This window comes from Hippichthys cyanospilos, chromosome 17 (genome assembly GCF_059441005.1).
Source record: "Hippichthys cyanospilos isolate Australia breed blue-spotted pipefish chromosome 17, RoL_Hcya_1.0, whole genome shotgun sequence".
Taxonomy (NCBI): Eukaryota; Metazoa; Chordata; class Actinopteri; order Syngnathiformes; family Syngnathidae; genus Hippichthys; species Hippichthys cyanospilos.
The window spans coordinates 14,864,640-14,883,597 of NC_142385.1; the positions used below are offsets into that span (position 1 = coordinate 14,864,640).

Consider the following 18,958-nt stretch of genomic DNA (forward strand, 5'->3'; position numbering starts at 1 on the left):
CGAGCGGCGGAAGCTGCAGGTGAACGTCAACAGCCCCATCCATTGCAGCATCAAAGGCCGCAAGTGCACCGTGGTGGTGGAGCCCAAGATCGACCAATCGCAGCCCGACTTCATCAAGAGCCGATCCGGCTACGTGCTGGCTGTCCCCGCCCACTGACTGCGCCCCCAGCAGGCCGGGAAGGTGATTGACTCCTTTGTTCATTCCGGGCGGGGCTTCCCCTCAATCGTCCAATCACAGCTTTAAAAAAAAGTTAGCACTGCTGGATCATCCATAAAAGTGATGTTCTGTCCTTCTTTAATTGTTTGCTTGGTGCAATATTGACTTTTTTGTTGTCAATCTGATAAGTTGAATATCTTTTTTTTATGTTAATCAAGGACGTCAAAATGGAAGACCAGAAATTCGAAATGTTCGTTGAAGCCAAAGGCTTTTTTTTGTTTCGTTTTGTTTTGGGTTTTTTTTACTTTTTAGTTGGGATGTGTTGAACATGTCCACAATTTAATTAAATTAATTTAAAGTGCAATGCAGATGCAGCTTATACATATCGTTAGCCACATACCATATTTCAATGTTCAATGAAAACCAAAAAAAAACAATTTTTAGAACACATATTGGTATTTTTTTATTACTGTATTAAAAGAAAACTTTAACTAGACGTGTGAATGAGTAAGTAAAAGCAAACAGACCAAAAAAAAACCAATGTGTGTTTTAAAAATGTTTTTTTTCTTGTTGTGTTTTGTCAATTTTGCTATGTCGCTGATAATTCAGGACGGGAAACAAATCCAACTCTAATTCAGCAGTTCTCAAACTGGGGTCTGTTGTTTAAGGGTGCACTAATATATATATATATATACCAATATATATATATATATACCAATATATATATATATATATATATATATATATATATATATATATATATATATATATATATATATACATACACATATGTGCCAATGGGTTGAAACAAACAGCAAAAGCTCCTCCTCCTTTTAGCTTTGGCCAATCAAAAGCTTAATAGGAGTGTTCATATATTTAGTATATTTTTATATTTAGTAAATATAGTTTTATTCTCATTTATTGCCATGCTAAAAACACTTTTCTTCACAATAAAATGTGTCCATCAATACGCGCCACTGTGTAAGCCAAAGCAAAAAAAAAAAAAAAAATTCCAAATAACAGCGCCTATCAACGCACCGCTGTTAAAACCTTCTAAAATGTACCTTTAATTTCTTATATCTTTGTCGTCATGATACTCCTACAGCTAAATATTTTGGGAGGGAAAATGTCTCTTCTTTGGACCCAGGAAGTTTGAGAACTGCTGCTATAATATGTCCAAAAGTTAGCGTGAATGCTTTTATGTAACCTATGATTAGTGGTACCATTTTTATATTAAAAAAAAATTCAATGCATATGACTACGCTGGAATGTCAACAACCCGGAGTCCCGCATTAGCCGCTATGCTAACGCATGCTAGCAGATACCAAAGCACTGAAACCTAAAGGAGCCACACACACTTTTGTGCGTCTTGTTGTGTGACAAAGTTAAGCGAGCCAAAAGTTGTCGTGCTTTGTGTTCAGTGGCGCGGCGCGCAAGTGGACAGTGCGTGCGCTCGAGTCCCCGGCCCGCTTGTTAGTCTGTTATTCGCACAGTCACGCCAAGGAGAAGAGCAGGATAACTTCCTTTCTAGTTTATTTTCTAATATATATATATATATATATATATATATATATATATATATATATATGAATGACATGTGATATGTGAATGACATCAACAGCTGGCGTGTGAGTGAGTAGGCGTGAGTTGTGGCCAACAGCAGTTCTCAATTTTTTTGCTGTTCTCTGAACTTTGGCTCCCCTTGCCCACATGCGAGGGCATCACATTCGCTGTCAGCCTTAAAATGGATTTTTGACCAACTTGGTCAAATTTGTCCACTGTTGTGTCCATTTTGTCTCGGCAAGAGAGCAAGTTTAATCGCACCCCACCCAGGCTAATGAGACATAACTGGAGAAAAAAAAACACCTTGGAAAATAACAGGCCTTAGTTGGCTAGCTTCATTGAATCCTAAGATATAAACCAAAAACGAATGTCCACTCAAGTGGACACATGAATAAGAGGATATAGCCGTCCTTGGCAGTGATTGAGATCATTTTGCCACTGTATCCAAACAAAGTGAAAAAGTCAAGGTACACCTTAAAACAACAATAACTAAACGTACATTTAAAATGACTCCCACGTTTCTGGTGTGCCAACTACGTGTCTTCGGTCTCCATCCCGTGTACGCCAAATTTCCATTATTTATTTTTATGTTGTATATACATGTGCCTCATTTGATACCCTTTCTGCATACATGTCATATTCTCATAGCAATAAACAGTTCATGCAGTACTTTGCTAGTCCTGTGTGAATATTTTGTCTCTGCTTAAATCAAACATACTATTGGAGAAAATATGTCCTTTGATTTGTTTCCTACTGGTTAATGTCATTCCTGAGTTTTTGAGAAAAGGTTGTTGTGTTTTTTTTTTTTTTCCACGATTACCTGATGAGATTCAGCCTAATCGTTTGTGTCCACTGTTGTGTCCATTTTGTCTCAGCAAGACAGCCAAGTGAGTTGCATTCCAACCACACACGATACATCGTAGGAAATGCCAGGATGTCCTCTACTGAACACAGTAGGACTTTTTATGTGATTCCCAGTTAGTCAAAAGATAGAGACCAAAAACAAATGTCCTCTGCAGTGGACACAAATGAATATTTTGGCTCCGCGGAGGATATGATCATTTGCACAGCTCTACTTAACGACAGCGGTTCAAAGATTTGGTCTCTTATATATAAACTATATCCTCATGAGACCCAGCCTATTTATTTGTGTCCACTGTTGTGTCCATTTTGTCTCAGCAAGACAGCAAAGTGAGTTGCGTCCCAACCAAAAAAATGAGACGTCAATGGAAAGGCCAGTATGTCCTCTACTGAGCACACTAGGACTTTTTAGGCGAACTCCAGTGAGTCAAAAGATAGACAGCAAAAACAAATGTCCACTGTCATGGACACAAATGAATAGATTGGCTCTCAGGAGACAATTTAAAGAAAACAAATACAAAACTAATAAAGCTAAAATCTTGCCCTGAAAACGAATTAAAACTAACAGAATTTTAAAAAAGGCGAAGAGAAATAACCCCCCCCCCCATCAACCCTAAGCGTCCATCATCCCCCGCTCACTCGTCGCCACGGCAACGCCGCCTCCCGCAGTTTGGTGCCAGTCACCGGAGGCCTTTAATTGGCTCTCAGTGATGACTGCTTAGCGCTTCGGCCCGCTGACTCAGTCACTCGCCTTCGCGCCCTTCTGCCCCCCCCCCCCCCCCCCCCCCCCAGCTAATTGAGCAGCTAGCATTTTTCCGGGAAACACAAAGCCGCACAAGCGTCTGGACCAATCAGTGCATTTTATTTGCATTTTATATTCATCACAGTACAAAAATAAATGAAAATAAGCCGAACCGGAAAATGAAATCAGGAACAACAAGCTTTTTTTTTTTCCAGTTTTTTAATGTTGTAAAAATGTGACATTTTAGTAACTGTCAAGAGCCCCGCCCCTCCCCATGCCCCGCCCCCAATGTTCTGTACAAACACACACATTCGCTCACGACCTCATATGAGCCACTGCTGTTAATTATCTACAAGTTACGCAACAACAGACACAAAAATCATAATTTTTGTCCGATTGTTTATTTTATTCTTTTTTTTTTAGTAAGCTTATCAAATATTGGATGATGCGAGTGAAGTAAAAAGATGCTTCAAATGCGCCTTTTGTTTTTGTTGAACTTTCTTTTTTTTCACCAAGCAGCTCACCTTGCTAGTGAGCGACACAAAAAACAAAATGGTTGGCAGGATTCTCTTTATTCTTAGCGTTTGAAATAATTCAGAATTCACCCGGAAAATTCTGTATTTACCCCAAATTCTGACTATAAAATGAGAAATTTAGTCCGAATTCTGACTCGGTCAGAAGTTGGAAGTCTGAATTTAAAGTGATATTTTGACTAAAACGAGAATACTGAGAATAAAGTGAGAATTCTGACTTTCCTCCAATTTTCCAATTTGTCAAAGTTCTGACTTTAAAGTGAACTTCTTCAGAATAGTAAGAATGCTCTCTAAAGCCAAAATTCTAAGTTTAAAGTCTGGGTTCTTACTTTACAGTCAGAATTCTCACTTGGGTTCGCATTCTGAGAACAGCCAGAAATCTCTTTTTAGAGTAAAGCCAAAATTCTGACCTCAGTCAGAATTCTCACTATGCAGTTAGAATTCTCACAAGTCAGCATTCTAAAAAAAAGTCAGAAATCTCTTTAGAGTAAAGCCGAAATTCTGACTTTAAAGTCAGAATTCTCACTTTACAGTCAGAATTTGCACTTTACATTCAGAATTCTAAGACTAGTCAGAAATTTCTCTTTAGCGTAAAGCCAAAATTCTGACATCAATCAGAATTCTCACTTTGGAGTCAGAATTTTCACTTTACATTCAGAATTCTAAGACTAGTCAGAAATTTCTCTTTAGCGTAAAGCCAAAATTCTGACATCAGTCAGAATTCTCACTTTAGAGTCAGAATTTTCACTTTACATTCAGCATTCTAAGAATAGTCAGAAATCTCTCTTTAGAATAACACTAAAATTCTGAATTTAAAGTCAGAATTCTCACTTTAGAGTCAGAATTTTCACTTTACACTCAGCATTCTAAGAATAGTCGGAAATCTCTCTTTAGAGTAAAGCCAAAATTCTGATATTCAAGTCAGAATTCTCACTTTACAATCAGAATTTTCACTTTACACTCCAGATTCTAAGAAGAAAGTCACAGATCTCTTTAGAGTAAAGCCAAAATTCTGACATTAAAGTGAGAAATCTCACTTTAGAGTCAGAATTATCACTTGAGAGTCATCATTCTAAGAATAGTCAGAAATATCTCTTCAAAGTGAAGTTTCTGACTTTAAAGTCAGAATTCTAAGAAAAAAATGCTTTTTTCTGACAAACATGAGAATCCTGCCAACCATTTTTTTTTCTTTACTGGCCCTATTCTTCCTCTCCTAACACGATTCTGAAAATGACCTTCAAAAATGGAACAGTTAGATAACCATAGATTAAAAAAAAACAAAAAATGTGCATCTTATTTTAAGAGTTACTTGCACTCACTCCACTGATGTCTTATTTTTGGATGATACACATCAAAGCCTCCTTAGCACAATTTCTGGTGACTTCCTGCCAAGCGCAGTTGTAATCTTCTTCAAACGTGACCTCTCCTTTTAAGCGCGCTTGCAAGCCTTCCCTCTCGTCTATTGACTTTGGAAAATACTCGTGAAATGTGGCGCCGGCAGTAAAACGCGGGAGAATCGTCACGTGTGCAATTTACGGAAGAAATTGGACGCCCAAAGTCAAATATAGGAGAAATTTCATGCAGGCGGTAACATATGGGAGAAATATGACACCTGCAGAAATAACGGGAAAAAAATGTGACAGTGGCAGTAAAATACGGGGGAAAAAAAACATGGTAGGAATACAAACGGGGAAAATGTGACGGCAGCTGTAAAATTCTGTGATACGGGCGTAAAATATGACATGGTAGTAAAATATGGCTGGTAAATGGGACTGGTGTAAACGCTTAATGTTGCATTTAATTAGCTCTTCTTTGATAAGAAAAGTGTTGTGTTTCTGTCACGGCATTAAAAGCATTAAACTAGTTGTGGTAGAAGCGACCATTATGGTGAAAGTGTAAACTTAGCACGTCGATGCTTCATGTTCCATTCAATTTGCTCTTAATTTGAAAAGAAAAATGCAATGTTCCAGTCATGGCATGAAAACGTGATTTTCTGTTCCAAGATCTTGTTACCCCCATTTGAGAACCACTTGTGTAAATTAGGGGGAGAAATAAGACACTGACTTAAAATGCTGTTTTAAAAAAAAAAAAAAAATGCTTAACGCCATCTTAAAGTCCCGTAACTGATGTGACACCATCAATTAAATGTTTCCTTAATATTTAGTCACAATAATGAAATTTAGGATGCTTAATGTTCCACTCAATTTGCTCTTAATTTGAAAGGAAAACTGTTACGTTCCAGCCATTGTATTAAAACACATTAAACTAAATTTGCTATTTGATTAGGTGTAAATAATGGAAGAAATTGGACACTAACTAAAAATGCTGTAAAAAATGTATAACGCCATTGTAAAGTACCGTAAACGATACGACACCGTCAATAAAACGTGCGACAGTAATACCGACAAAATATGTCAATTTCAGAACGGGAAGGGGTGCAAGTCTGCTTTTGAAGTCCCACTACAAAAACATTCATTCGGAATTAGTCTTTTCACTCCACTTTATTCCTGTTTTCCCTCGTTTTGTTTTTTTTTTAATGGTGCTCGTCAGATCGATCCTGTGGGTCATCCGTGATAAATCCCTGACACTCAACTAGAAGCAATCTTCATTCCCACCAAAGATGCAACAAAAACGCTAAAGCTAAAATGTTCATCCACGTGTAATGAGCTCTTAAAAGTCATAAAAGTCAGTAGATAATCGGCGAAAGGGAGAGCGTGACGGGATATGGCACTGTTAACGGTAGATGACGCGCACGCTAAGTAGCAAAAAAAAAAAATGTTAGCAAGATGAACTAAAACCAACACTTAACGCAGATCATCGAGTACGAAGAAGAAAGATATGCTCCTCTTGTTGTTCTAAAGTCACTGGCACGCGTGCAAAAAACATGAAATTCTAATCGTCGTCATAAATCGTTACAAATAAAACGAGCTTGTTCCAGAAGAGCCATAAATAAAAAGCAATAAATAAGCTCCACGCGGGTGTGAATACATCCAGTAACTTGTCTTATTCGGTTAAAAAAAAAAACAACAACAAAAAAAAGTCTTCCGGCTGAGAAAAAGTCCAACAACGTTCCATCCCGGCGTTCCACACTTTCTGGTCCGAGAGAACGCCGGTCAAAAAACAAAAAGCGAAAGTCCTCAACGCCATAGCGGACGTTCCGTCCCGGACTCGTCAAAGTCCATGCGAGTCCGACGGCAGAGTGGATGCCAAGATGGATGGAGGGGTTTCGTTCAGGCGATGGCCCTCCTGCAAGACGCGCAACACCAGTAAACGTTAGACATTTTTCTGTCAAATTCTGATCATGACCAAAATTTCCCTGGTGGATCAGCACAACTTTTGAGTAGAAGATTAGGTGCTGGAGAAATGCCGGCAACAAGTTAAGACAAATTCAGGTCCCTCGCAGGAGTCTTGCAGTTCTCAAGATCAGTGTTGATTTCAAGACTTCTTTTTAGGGGCCCGTCTCAAATCAAAACGTTTTGACCTGATCTTGTCTCGGACAAAGCCGGTTCAAGATTTTTGATCAAGACCAGTACAATTTCTTAGTGCTTCCCTAACTTAAAGAAAAAATTGCATCATTTTTAGGAGGGGTTTGGGATTAGTTTCCTTGCACTATTTCAAAAACAATATAGAAATTGTTTGTGATGTAAATGTCAGAGAAATCTCAGAAAAGAAGACTAGGACAAGCCTAGCTGCTTAAACAGCAAAAAGAGTAACTCAGACCAGCCAAGATTGACTTTTCTACGCCGGCGTAGGGAAAAAAGCTTTGGCAAATGTAACTCGTGGGTCTTCCAACGCCAGTTTTCCACTTGCCCAGCCGTTCCCCCCGGCTTTTATTGAATAGAAGCATAGCAGATTACAAGACACAACAAAAGAGCCAGCCGGGCGCCACCGGCAGCTGGGCCAAGGTCCCGGCTCACACTTTCGTGCGTCAACAGTTCTATCTAAGGACAGGGTCAAGATGAACTAGGATTGCATAAATGGGTAACAATGAACTAAGAACATAATGATAACAACCTAATATATGATTCCCTTCACAGTAAACGGACTGAAAAAAACAGTTTTTGCCACATCTCGGTCTCATCCCCCAAAGTCACGGTCTCGTCTTGGTCTGGGCATCCAAAAGCATTGGTCTTGTCTCGGTCTGGAACTCAGTTTTTGTCTCTTGATCTCAACCGGCAAAAGTCAAGTTGCTCTTGACCCCCAATCCTGAAATACATTTCCAGACCTGGAAACCATGAAAACCCCCACCCACCCGACCTTGAAAAAAATCTCCAGACTTTAAGTGCATCCGCTTTCAAAATAAACCCCCCCACCATCCAATCCTGATCATTTACCATCTCCCCTTACCAATTCAAGTGTTAGACTCTTAAGTCCGGCAGGTAAAAACTACATACTCGATGGGGTTTGAGTCGTAAAGTGACTCGGTTACAAACCCAAAGAGCCGCACGGAGTCCCTCACCCCCCCAACCGCCCCGGCATCAATCGTATCTCACCGTTCCAGGCCGATGAGCAGGCGGCTGCGCTCCTCCTCCTTCTGGCTCTCGTTCTTGAGATCGGCGAAGACCTGCGTGAAGTAGTGCGGGTCCGAGTTGATCTGCAGCATCTTGGCGCTCATCAGGTCGATGATGGACAGGCAGCGGTCCCAGAAGGCCTCCTTGGAGCTCTCCACCAGGAAGGGCTTGAGCGGGTAGGAGATCTCGTTGCCCATGTAGGAGTAGGACAGGTAGAGGCAGGTGAGCAGCACGGCCTGCAGCTCGTGCTCGCCGGCCACCTCGGAGGAGACCACGTCGCGGCACAGCATGTAGACGAAGACCACGTTGGCGGGCGTGATGAAGCCCTGGTCCTGCCAGCCCTGGAGCAGCAGGGAGCGGTCCACGCTGCGCAGCCACAGCACCGGCTCGGTGGGCGACAGGTGCTTGAGGCGGTAGCAGCGCCGGCACAGGAAGTCGCCCAGGCAGCGCAGCAGCTCGCTGGTGGACGCCTGCACGATCACCCGCTTGGGGGTCCCGGGGGCGGCGGCCACCGCCGGGGGCGGGGCCTTCTTGAGCGAGGACTGGTCGTCGTCGGACGCCTTGTGGCCGGGCGAGCCCTGTTCCTGCGCGAAGGACGACAGGTTGGCGCAGGACTGCGACTTCTTCAGGTTCTCGTTGTTCAGGTGGCTGACGTTGTTCTGGTAGGTCCCGTTGGGCTGCACCTTCTTGGAGCCTTTCTTCTTAGCCGAGGCGGCCACGATGCGCTTCCAGGGCAGCACGTTGATGAGCGAGTGGCGCTTCAGGCCCTTGTCTTTGGCGTTCTTGCTGTTCTGCACCGCCGTGTAGTGGCCCACCGTGGCCGGCCCGTCCTCGAACAGGGCCGCCTTGCGGTAGCTGGGCGACAGGGACAGCACGGTTCCCATGGCGACGGCGGCGAGGAGACGACGGAAGATCTCGGGAGGGGGCTCACTCTCCGGACGGCGGCTGCTGCGGGCCGACCAGATCGACGGTGAGACCGAGAAGAAATTTCCCTCGCTGCTTTTGTTTTGGGCCAAGTTTTTTTAGCATACGAGTGGACTACATTTGAACAAGTAAAAAATCATTTTAATATGCTTTCAACTCTTCTCGGAACACTGCGTTTAAACATAAACAGAAGGTTTATTTTGAAATTTAAAAAAAACTCAATTCCACTAGGCTTGCAACTCTGGCTAGACTATGTGAACCAATGGTAGCCAAGTGCTTTAAATTTTGCTACTGCCATCTAGTGGTGGAGGTCTGAAGCACATGTAACAAAAATGGCAAAAAATTGTTACTTGTTACCAATACAGTTGGCTAGCATCGAAAAAAAATTAAATGAAATATACGATCATTTGTGAATTGTCTTTATTTTTCCTTTCACTCGAGTTGTTTATCCCTCAGGCTTATTAGCGGCATTGACTGGACTGTGCTGCAGCGCTGGAGTGATTCATTTAGCCAAACACACACACACACGCACACCCAGCAGATGATGGATGTAATGAAGATAATCGCACATAACGATCAACAATATATCATGTGTTGCTCCGGCCTGTGTCGCACTAAAAAAAAAAATAGATAAACAGCAACAATAACAAAAACACACCCTAAATGGCGGTTTGTATTAATATTTCAAAAGCACAAATCCATATTTAATGCGCAAGAGCTGATGAGCGAATCCTGCAGTTTTACTAAAACGGACGACCATAAAGCCCACCTATTAGATAAATATACGTTAATGAAACGAGGAGCTAAGTGCTTCTCTGTATCTAATCGTCCTCACTGCAGCAGCAATGCCAACCGAGCCGAACCTTTAGTCCATCATCGTGCATCAATCCAGCGCCATCATCGGTGTGAAAAACTCCAATATAATCCCCGAGAACCGACTGCAAATCTGATTTTGACGGATTTTTAATGCTAATTCCGCTTGACGGATGCTCTCCGTGGTTCTGAGGCGAGGAAGAGAAACGAGGCTATTTATAGCCTCCCCGTACAAAAAAAATCCATCCGCTTGAAATGAGACATTCATGCTTCCTCTCTTCGACAAATCGATTAAACCCCCCCCCAAAAAAACGATAAACGCGACGAAAACAATGCTTACCAGATCTCCGAATGACTGCGCGGCGACGACGATGAAGACGAGGTTGCTCCCCCTCATGAACGGCGACTGACGAGCATCTCGGTCCGGTTAAAAGCCCCCGCGATGAAATATCAATGTATACGTGGGAGAAAGCGATGGATGCGCAGCGAGGATGCTGGGGATGCGGACGCGCTCCTCCCGGTGCGTGATGCTGCCAAGTGTGGCGTCGCGAAGCGTGTAGCGCGCTCTTGTTTTTGTGCAGTGATGGCGCAAAGGCGGTGGTCCTCCTGTACCGCGTCCACGCCACGCAGCCGCTCGGTGAACGAGTGCACGCGCGGAGCCCCGCAGGCAGTACAGTGCAGCGTGCACCTGAACGCACCACCCCGGCGTCCGGTGATTGGAGGACGTATGCGAATTTGACCCAATTCCAGGCACGTTGACACTAATCTACCCTCCCCGAGGGAAAAATCAATAGCAAATGTGCTCGTTTTATGTTTGACACACGTGTTACCTCCGCAAAAAAGCAAATATTGAACGCTACAGGCAAGATAGTGGAGCGGTAAAAATATCGTATGTGATCAACAATGAAGAGTGATGCATTTCGCCTTTGTTCTTCCTTGTAAGAATCGAAAACATATGATTAACTAAAACAACCTCAAATGTGGATTACATTCGATTTTGTCATCGTTTTATCAAGGCAATAAAACACAGTTTGCATGCGTTTAATCATAAGTGCATAGGTATTATTATTATTATTATTATTATTATTATTATTATTATTATTGTATTCATACAGTTTTTACTATGATGATGATTAGTTTTGATTCTTAATCGTTTTCAGGTAGTAAAGTGCTGACTTGAGTCCATGCCTAAATGCTCGTGAATTACAAATCATTGTTCTCCATCGAAATGAATGGAAATGTCATTCATCTGTTTTAGCCTTACAAAAAACACTTTGTATAATAGCATAGACGTTTATATTATACACTATAATATTATATAATATACTATAAAATATATCAGCTATATAATTACATAAAAAGTGAATCTTATTGTTGTATTAGTGCCTCATTATCTTTACACTTATTCCCATATTATTGTTTTACTATTGTCTACTTTATTATCTTCACTATTATGTAGAATGCAAACCTGCTCGCGGAAGTGAACAGAATAAGAATTTCATTGTGTAGTGTTACTATGCATATTACAATAAACTCATGAACTTGCGCATTCGTTGCTCACCAATGTCGTTTTGCATTATTTGTTAGCATTCATCCATACGTACTATAAGGCCATATAAACTGTGTATTTTTAATACACGTTAATTTTGCTTGATGTTTAATCTGCCAGTAAATCTCAATAAACTAATTATTAACCAAATTATTATGAAGTGGGTTGTTGACTTCTGCTCATGTTTTTGCTCACGAATCAAAGCAAAAATTAAATGGATCACAGTAATTTCAATGTTTGAATGAATTATTTGCTATTTAAGTACAAAGCGATTTATTTTCTCCACTCAACTATCAGTTTCGGGTAGCATTTTTTGCGGAAAACTTCATTTCCCAGCATTCGCACATTGCGGTGACGTCACATCCTGCACGTACTTCTCATTCAGGCTGCACTTTGAATAAGGAAGATGGCGGGCGCAGTAATGGTCGAGTTTCAGAGAGCTCAGTCTCTCATCAGCACGGACCGCGCCGCCTCCATCGACATTCTGCACTCGATAGGTACGAGTCACGCTTTTATCGCGGTGCGCTTGGTCGCGCGGGGCGCGTTTCCTCGGCGTTTTCTCGCAGATGGGCCGCCGCTAGTCGGGTAGCAGCGAGCCGGCTGTGCGGTGCTGACTCACTGCTGAATGGGAGCTAGCGTTCACCACCGCTGGACAAACGTTAGCTCGTTAGCTGCGATGCTAACAGGCCTGACGTCAAACGCCAGTCGTTTTAGGATTTTTTTTTAACATTTTAACCTTAACTAGCCTGTTTGTCTATGTTTCGCGTGTACCATTTAGGAATCGCTCATGCTAACTGGCTAGCTTTATTAGCCTGTTGTCGCCTTCACAGTGATTGGCAGGCAGTGACATGTTTTTTTGTGTGTTGTTGTTGTTTGGTTTTATTGGGACATAATGTTCCTCGCGATGTCACGACAGCGTTTCGCCGACGTTTGTTCCAATTTGTGTGTGTGTTTTTTTTAAGTGAACACAACGTGTGTTTGGCGGAATGTATGTCAGTTGTATGCAGCGACCAGCTTGCCCTCAAATTGCCTTGTCACGGCAAAAGACTTCGCTGTCAACTTAGCTCACCTCCAGTTTAACTTGCGTCAAAAAAAACACGCTGATAAAAGTACAATTTTCGATTCAACTCGTACTCAAAGTGGTATTCCACTAATTTAGCCATTTTCAGCAGCGGTAAAAGTTCATTTTTTTTTTTATCTAGAAGTAATTGTTTTTCACTTACGTTTAATAGTTTTAAAAACTCATTTTGCATACTCCCGTCGATTGAATATGACGTCATATGTGCCGAAGGCTCAGGTAAAGATCATTTATAGTTCAACTTGTGATGGTGACAGGTGATTACCCATCCTTGAGCACAGGGGATGTCATTTCAAGTAGAATAAATATTTTTAAAAGGAATAATTTGAATGTGAAAACTAATTTTGGGATCAAATTATTGACAATTACATTTTGATTGATAAAGAGGGGCTGTCCCTTGGCAATAGTACACATCTCATTGTTGTCGGAAATGCACAGATGAAAAAAATCAAATTTCATCTCTTGAGTTTCAAACTTAACTCATAGTGTTTGCGCTGAGACGACAGGAAAAAAAAGATTGCTTTATATTGCACAAAAATCAATTGGTACAACAACAATTGTCCACTATTTTGATAATTAACTGTAGACTCCTTGACTAGTCAAACGTTCAAAGCTAAGTATTATTAGTAGTACTAGTATTAAATATTGTAAACATTTCTGTAGTCCTCTATTGATGTAGGCTGATTGTCCATTAGTCAAAATAAGAAGTTTGCAAATATCTGCTTTTACTTTTGAAACCAATTATGAACATTTAATGCAGACTTTTTGACATTACAGAGCAAACGAGAATAACAGACAATATTTCAAATGATGAGAAAATAAACTTTGAAAAAAAAGTTTATTAGCCAGTTCATTTCTACTGACTCAACTCATGATAACAGAACAGTTGAACATATTTTGAACATGTGATTCTTGTGGTTTATTAGGTGACAAATCGTACAAATCCTTGGGGGTAGAAAACATAAAAAAAAATATCTTTTAAATTCATAAATGGGAATTACTAAGGCTGGATGTTTTCAAAGGTTTCTTGCCTGTAATACAGGCAGAATCGTGAAAAAAATGTTGTACAGTAGCCAAGTATTTCTACTTGAACTCCTCCCACTTCTCATGATACACGCTTGGAGCAAACTACTTGTTGCTGCCTGCCTTCTGACTGAAAATATTAAAGTGAAATATTTGCTTTTCTGAAAGCTCATCCATTTTTAGGTGCATAGAATAGGAGCTACATTAGTGAATAGGGTTGCGTTATGCAGCCACCAGATGTACCGGATTATAAGACACACTGTCAGCTTTAGAGAAAAATTGAAACCTTTTAGATGCACCTTATGAAAATCAATTTTCATAGCCTTTGTGTCAATGAACTGCTGTATTGTGAGTCACATTGCAACTTTTCGAAATGGTCGTTTGTTTGCAGTGAGGCGAGACGTGCAGGAGAACGATGAAGAAGCAGTCAGGGTCAAAGAGCAGAGCATCCTGCAGCTGGGAACGCTGCTGGCCAAGACGGGACAGGCGGCAGGTGAACCTTCAAACTTCTCAAAAATGTGTCATCTTTGCTTCATTTTTTTTTCTTCAACCGAGCGCCCTGCTCTCCTCAGAACTGGGCGGCTTGCTGAAATTCGTGCGGCCGTTCCTCATCTCCATCAGCAAGGCCAAAGCGGCCCGGCTGGTGCGCTCGCTGCTGGATCTGTTCCTGGACATGGAGGCGGCCACGGGCCAGGAGGTGGAGCTATGTCTGGAGTGCATCGAGTGGGCCAAGGCAGAGAAGAGGACCTTCTTGCGGCAAGCTCTTGAGGTGATCAGAATAGCTCACCGTTTCACTGAAAACAAAATAGCACCTCAAAAAATATGTAGCTCTTCAACAACTATCATCATGGTCAACATTTTTAAATAAATAGTCACGTAGTGGCTGCTTGTCAAATTAACAAAATAAATGCATGCAGTGTTTTGCTAAAAACACAATTCAGCATTAAGTTGCTTCATGTTTCAATTCATTTGCTCTTAATTTGAAAAAAGAGCTAAATATGATTGAAAAGTCTATGAATAAGCAAGTGAATCTGATGTGCTCATTATTTTTCCTCGCGTTTTCTTCCTTTGCCTCCAGGCGCGACTGATCTCGCTCTATTTTGACACCAAGAGGTACCAGGAGGCCTTGGCGCTCGGTGGGTGCTGGCTTGACACACTATTAGCCGCTTTATTTAGATCATCCATTATTCTGGTTATTCCCAACTGGAGCTGGGATAGCGACTGAAAGTGCTAGTTGCATGTTTATTGACTTTCTTTTTTTCTTCGCCTATTTAAAGACACGGAAATGTGCTTATGTGTAACCTTATTGTTAGGCTCTCAGCTGCTGCTGGAGCTGAAGAAGATGGACGACAAGGCCCTGCTTGTGGAGGTGCAGCTGCTTGAGAGCAAGACGTACCATGCCCTCAGCAACCTGCCCAAGGCCCGCGCCGCACTCACCTCGGCGCGCACCACCGCCAACGCCATCTACTGTCCTCCTAAACTCCAGGCGGCGCTTGACATGCAGTCAGGTGGGAAAAAAGTGTAACTACCAACAACTTATATTCATTCACGTTGTATGTTAAAAAAAAAAAAGATCACACGTGATTTCGTTTATCTTTTTGTGAAAAAAAGAAAATCCTGGAGATGTATATTGGTGTTAGATTACTTTGTTTTAAACTGGAAAAAAGGAAAACAGAAGTAAAGAGAAACTAGATAATACGAATCATGTTCTATCAAGTCATGACTGGAGTAAAACAATTTTTAAAATTTTTGTCCTCCTGTATGTAGGGATCATCCACGCGGCTGAGGAGAAGGACTGGAAGACGGCTTACTCTTACTTTTTCGAGGCCTTTGAGGGCTACGACTCCATCGACAGCCCGCGAGCCATCACCGCCCTCAAATACATGCTCCTCTGCAAGATTGTCCTCAACTCGTATGGACATGTTAACATATATTCATACACATTGCTAATCTATGTAAAAAAAGAATAAAGGCATGCAATGTTTAGCTGAAAAAAATGTTACTATTACGCAATTTATCAGCGTTACCTCATATTCCAATTAATTTGCTGTCATTTTGAAAAGTGCTAGCAAAAACAAGATTTTTATTCTATATTTATTTTTAATTGCAGACCAGAGGAGGTACAAGCTCTAATCAGTGGGAAACTGGCCTTGCGATACACCGGACGCCAGGTAAATGTTATTTCAGGACGCTTGTTTATTTTGTATGTTTTTTTTTTTGTTTGCATCAACTGTCCCTCTCCTTGCAGACAGACGCACTGAAATGCGTGGCCCAGGCCAGCAAGAACAGATCGTTAGCAGATTTTGAGAAGGTAACAAAAGTCTTTCTGGTGGTGTCCCACATGGAAGTTTTTCCCTAAGGTGAGCATCTGTCCCTCCCCCCGCAGGCCCTCACAGAGTACAGAGCGGAGCTGAGGGACGACCCCATCATCAGCACGCACCTGGCCAAGCTGTACGACAACCTGCTAGAACAGAACCTCATCCGGGTCATTGAACCCTTCTCTAGAGTCCAGGTGATAGTCCCAACAGATGAGTGATATCCTTCCTGAAATCCAGCCTATTCATTTGTCTCAGACAGAGATACGCGCCTTGTTCAAGCCCTCTGTTATTCATTAGGATTGGCCCAAGTTACAAAGCCAAGTGCTGCCCTGAAGGGTTAAGGGAGACATATGGCGGGAACTTTACAATCAGCTTGTGATAGTGGGGGATGCAGGTGCGAGTCTTTACACATCAGTCCATGCAGTCACTGCCATCATTTTTTTCCATCACAACCGACCCCGTACCGTTTTGCCCTGTGGTCATTTCGCAGTGCCTGCTTTCCTCTTATAGCTATGGGAGACGTGTCATCTCACATTTCCTTCACAAACAACTCCAATAGAAAATAGACATTTCTACCAATATACATATTGCCACACACAAGACACTTGGACTTTATAGGGTAACCCCAGTGAGTTCACCAAAAACTAATATCCACTATGGTGGACACAAATGAATGGCTGGGTCTCAGGATTTGTGGGATGAAAGAAAATGGAACAAAATATGGTGGCAATCTTTTCAGGGAATTGAATAGAATGCCTTTAGTTGCTTGACCATACATATTTACAGCATTTTTATTATGTGCCTTTCATTTTTTTTCCAGATAGGACATATATCAGGTCTCATCAAACTCTCAAAGGTAACAAAACAACAGCACAAAAAACACGAAATGTGAAATCCATATTGATTGTGAATGATGTATCTGTTTTTTGTTTTTGAAGGGGGACGTCGAGCGCAAGTTATCACAGATGATTCTGGATAAAAAGTTTCATGGTATGATCATCCCACAATACGCACACAATCAACTCAACATGCGCGTAGAGATGAAACAAGGTCACATTTGATCATAATGACCAAAATGGTAACAATTGAGCACACTATCACTAGTTGTAAATATGCATCTTTGTGATTTTTTGACATTTTCTAAAGTTGTGAAATTTCAATGCGTAATCATCACCAAGATCAGATTCAAAACATTATTGGAGACCACAGAAAAACGGAAATTGAGCACGATCCTATCATTTTCAGATCATCAAAATCAGGGAGGAAAAGATGGGTCTTGGGAAAATTCTCTCAATCTATTTTATTTATTGATTGATTTTGCCTTCAAGATACCTATTTTTCATCAAGGAAATTCAAAACGTTTTTCCCAAACCAAGACTGGATTATGCACATACGTATGATATTGTTTGATTTTGAAGTATCAAGTCAGCGGCTGTGTATACTTTTTGACGTTGTAAACTGCAACACCCAATTGTGTGTGTGTGTGTGTGTGTGTGTGTGTTGTCAATGCGAAACTCGACGGCCTCAGGAATCCTGGACCAGGGCGAAGGAGTGCTGATCATCTTCGAGGAGCCGCCCGTGGACAAAACGTACGAAGCCGCCTTGGAAACCATTCAGAACATGAGCAAAGTGGTGGACTCGCTTTACAACAAAGCTAAGAAGCTGACATAGGTGAGCCGCGCCTTCCAGACAACCCCCCCGCACATAAAAAAAAAAAAAAAACAAGACCATAATCGTCTGTCATTCTCCGTCTTTGTCCTCAGAGCAGACTTGCGGCCCGTGACGCGTGTGTGTTTGAGCAGCTTATGTAACATTTGAAGACGGGGACAAGGGAGATGATTTCAAAAGTGCAGTGAACGGGATCCCAACGCCACCCCTCTCCCCCCCTCCCTCAATGGACAGTATCACTTGTTTGTTTTTTTTTTTCTTTCTGCGGGGGCCCTTTTATTGTTTTGATATCTCGTTTAAACTCAGCGGCCAAGCCAGGCCATCAGGGAATCTTATTGTACTACCACAATAAAAAGATTAAAGAAAGAACAGTCACACTTCAACCTCTTCAAGTTCTGTTCCAAAAAAGCAGGAGTTTAGAAAAAAAAAACGTTTTTTTTTTTCTCTCCCCTCTCTTGCTTGGTGTTCATGCCCCAAGTTGCTTTCTGAAGCGCACCACAATTTTGGAAGGTTGGATTACACCATTTTGGTTTCTATCATATCAATGCCAACAGTTTCAGTCCCCACTGTATTTCAGAATTGTATTAAACTCACTATATTTGCTTTTGGTTTTGTGTTTTTGTAAAAAATAAAAAGAACCTACAAAAAAATTACAATGGTTGCCACATGCCTGCCCCCCCCTAACCCTGAATGCTCTCATGTATGTTTATAGAAGAGGCCAGAGGTCTTTTCACCACGAGTGCCACGTTCCCTGGCACTTGTCTGCCTCTTGTCGGGGTGCAACCCAAAAAGTCCCATCAGACAAAAAGAAAATTGCCTCTCAGCATCCCCGACTGCTCTTCTCCATTGTTAGTTTCTAGCATTAGCGTGGTATGCTAGTAACCAAACAGTTTGTATGTTTCTTTTTTCGTTTTGGTTTTCTCTTATAAAGACATTTTCAAAATAAATATTTTGTATTTTAAAGACATTTGTCCTGTCTCTTGGAATGACACGAATACATTGGCAACTGTATTGTCTCAAATTGGAAAACATAGGAATGTCCCTAATAGTTAAAAAAAAATAGTGAAATATGTGGATAAGCATTCGGGATACAGCACAAATAAGTGAATTTAAAAGAATAATATTCGCTTGAAATGACAGCAATGGCGTTTCCTGGATGATCTGACGTCACGTGCACGTTTAGTCACATGACGCCGTGAGATCTCGTGTCATCTCGCG

General features: G+C 41.5%; 3 protein-coding genes across 6 annotated transcripts in view; 2 read left to right on the forward strand and 1 right to left on the reverse strand.

The window, feature by feature from the left end:
- The window catches only part of myo1d (myosin 1D), a 36,342-nt gene extending 33,953 nt beyond the window's left edge, over positions 1 to 2,389 (forward strand). Inside the window, exon 22 of the mRNA XM_088438773.1 lies at positions 1 to 2,389. Coding sequence (XP_088294899.1) covers positions 1 to 157 — 157 coding nt within the window. The 3' untranslated portion in view covers positions 158 to 2,389.
- A 1,033-nt stretch (positions 2,390 to 3,422) lies between these two features.
- cdk5r1b (cyclin dependent kinase 5, regulatory subunit 1b (p35)) lies at positions 3,423 to 10,805 on the reverse strand. Of its 3 annotated transcripts, none has more exons than XM_088439263.1 (3): positions 10,445 to 10,802; positions 8,350 to 9,312; positions 3,423 to 7,102 (listed from the first exon to the last, which is right to left on the reverse strand). In XM_088439263.1, the coding sequence occupies exons 2-3, from the start codon at positions 9,249 to 9,251 to the stop codon at positions 7,087 to 7,089; spliced, it is 918 nt and encodes a 305-aa protein (XP_088295389.1). In that variant the 5' UTR covers positions 9,252 to 9,312; positions 10,445 to 10,802; the 3' UTR covers positions 3,423 to 7,086. The 3 variants fall into 3 exon arrangements, with proteins under 3 accessions (XP_088295389.1, XP_088295388.1, XP_088295390.1); XM_088439262.1 differs by having other exon boundaries at positions 8,350 to 9,315; positions 10,445 to 10,801; XM_088439264.1 differs by lacking the exon at positions 3,423 to 7,102 and having other exon boundaries at positions 8,346 to 9,315; positions 10,445 to 10,805.
- Positions 10,806 to 12,026: 1,221 nt separating this feature from the next.
- psmd11b (proteasome 26S subunit, non-ATPase 11b) lies at positions 12,027 to 18,343 on the forward strand. 2 transcript variants are annotated; one of them, XM_088439694.1, is made up of 13 exons: positions 12,027 to 12,150; positions 14,146 to 14,247; positions 14,327 to 14,523; positions 14,833 to 14,890; positions 15,068 to 15,262; positions 15,522 to 15,666; positions 15,865 to 15,925; positions 16,003 to 16,065; positions 16,141 to 16,266; positions 16,893 to 16,928; positions 17,011 to 17,062; positions 17,601 to 17,743; positions 17,836 to 18,343. In XM_088439694.1, the coding sequence occupies exons 1-12, from the start codon at positions 12,060 to 12,062 to the stop codon at positions 17,741 to 17,743; spliced, it is 1,269 nt and encodes a 422-aa protein (XP_088295820.1). In that variant the 5' UTR covers positions 12,027 to 12,059; the 3' UTR covers positions 17,836 to 18,343. The 2 variants fall into 2 exon arrangements, with proteins under 2 accessions (XP_088295820.1, XP_088295821.1); XM_088439695.1 differs by having other exon boundaries at positions 17,841 to 18,343.
- Positions 18,344 to 18,958: the final 615 nt, after the last annotated feature.

Excerpts from the sequence above, each read along its gene's own strand:
- cdk5r1b (XM_088439263.1), bottom strand. The coding sequence starts at position 9,251 with ATGGGAACCGTGCTGTCCCTGTCGCCCAGCTACCGCAAGGCGGCCCTG.
- psmd11b (XM_088439694.1), top strand. The coding sequence starts at position 12,060 with ATGGCGGGCGCAGTAATGGTCGAGTTTCAGAGAGCTCAGTCTCTCATC. Across the intron at positions 12,151-14,145 it reads CGACATTCTGCACTCGATAG|TGAGGCGAGACGTGCAGGAG; the intron begins GTACGAGTCACG and ends GTTTGTTTGCAG. Across the intron at positions 16,066-16,140 it reads CGTTAGCAGATTTTGAGAAG|GCCCTCACAGAGTACAGAGC; the intron begins GTAACAAAAGTC and ends CTCCCCCCGCAG.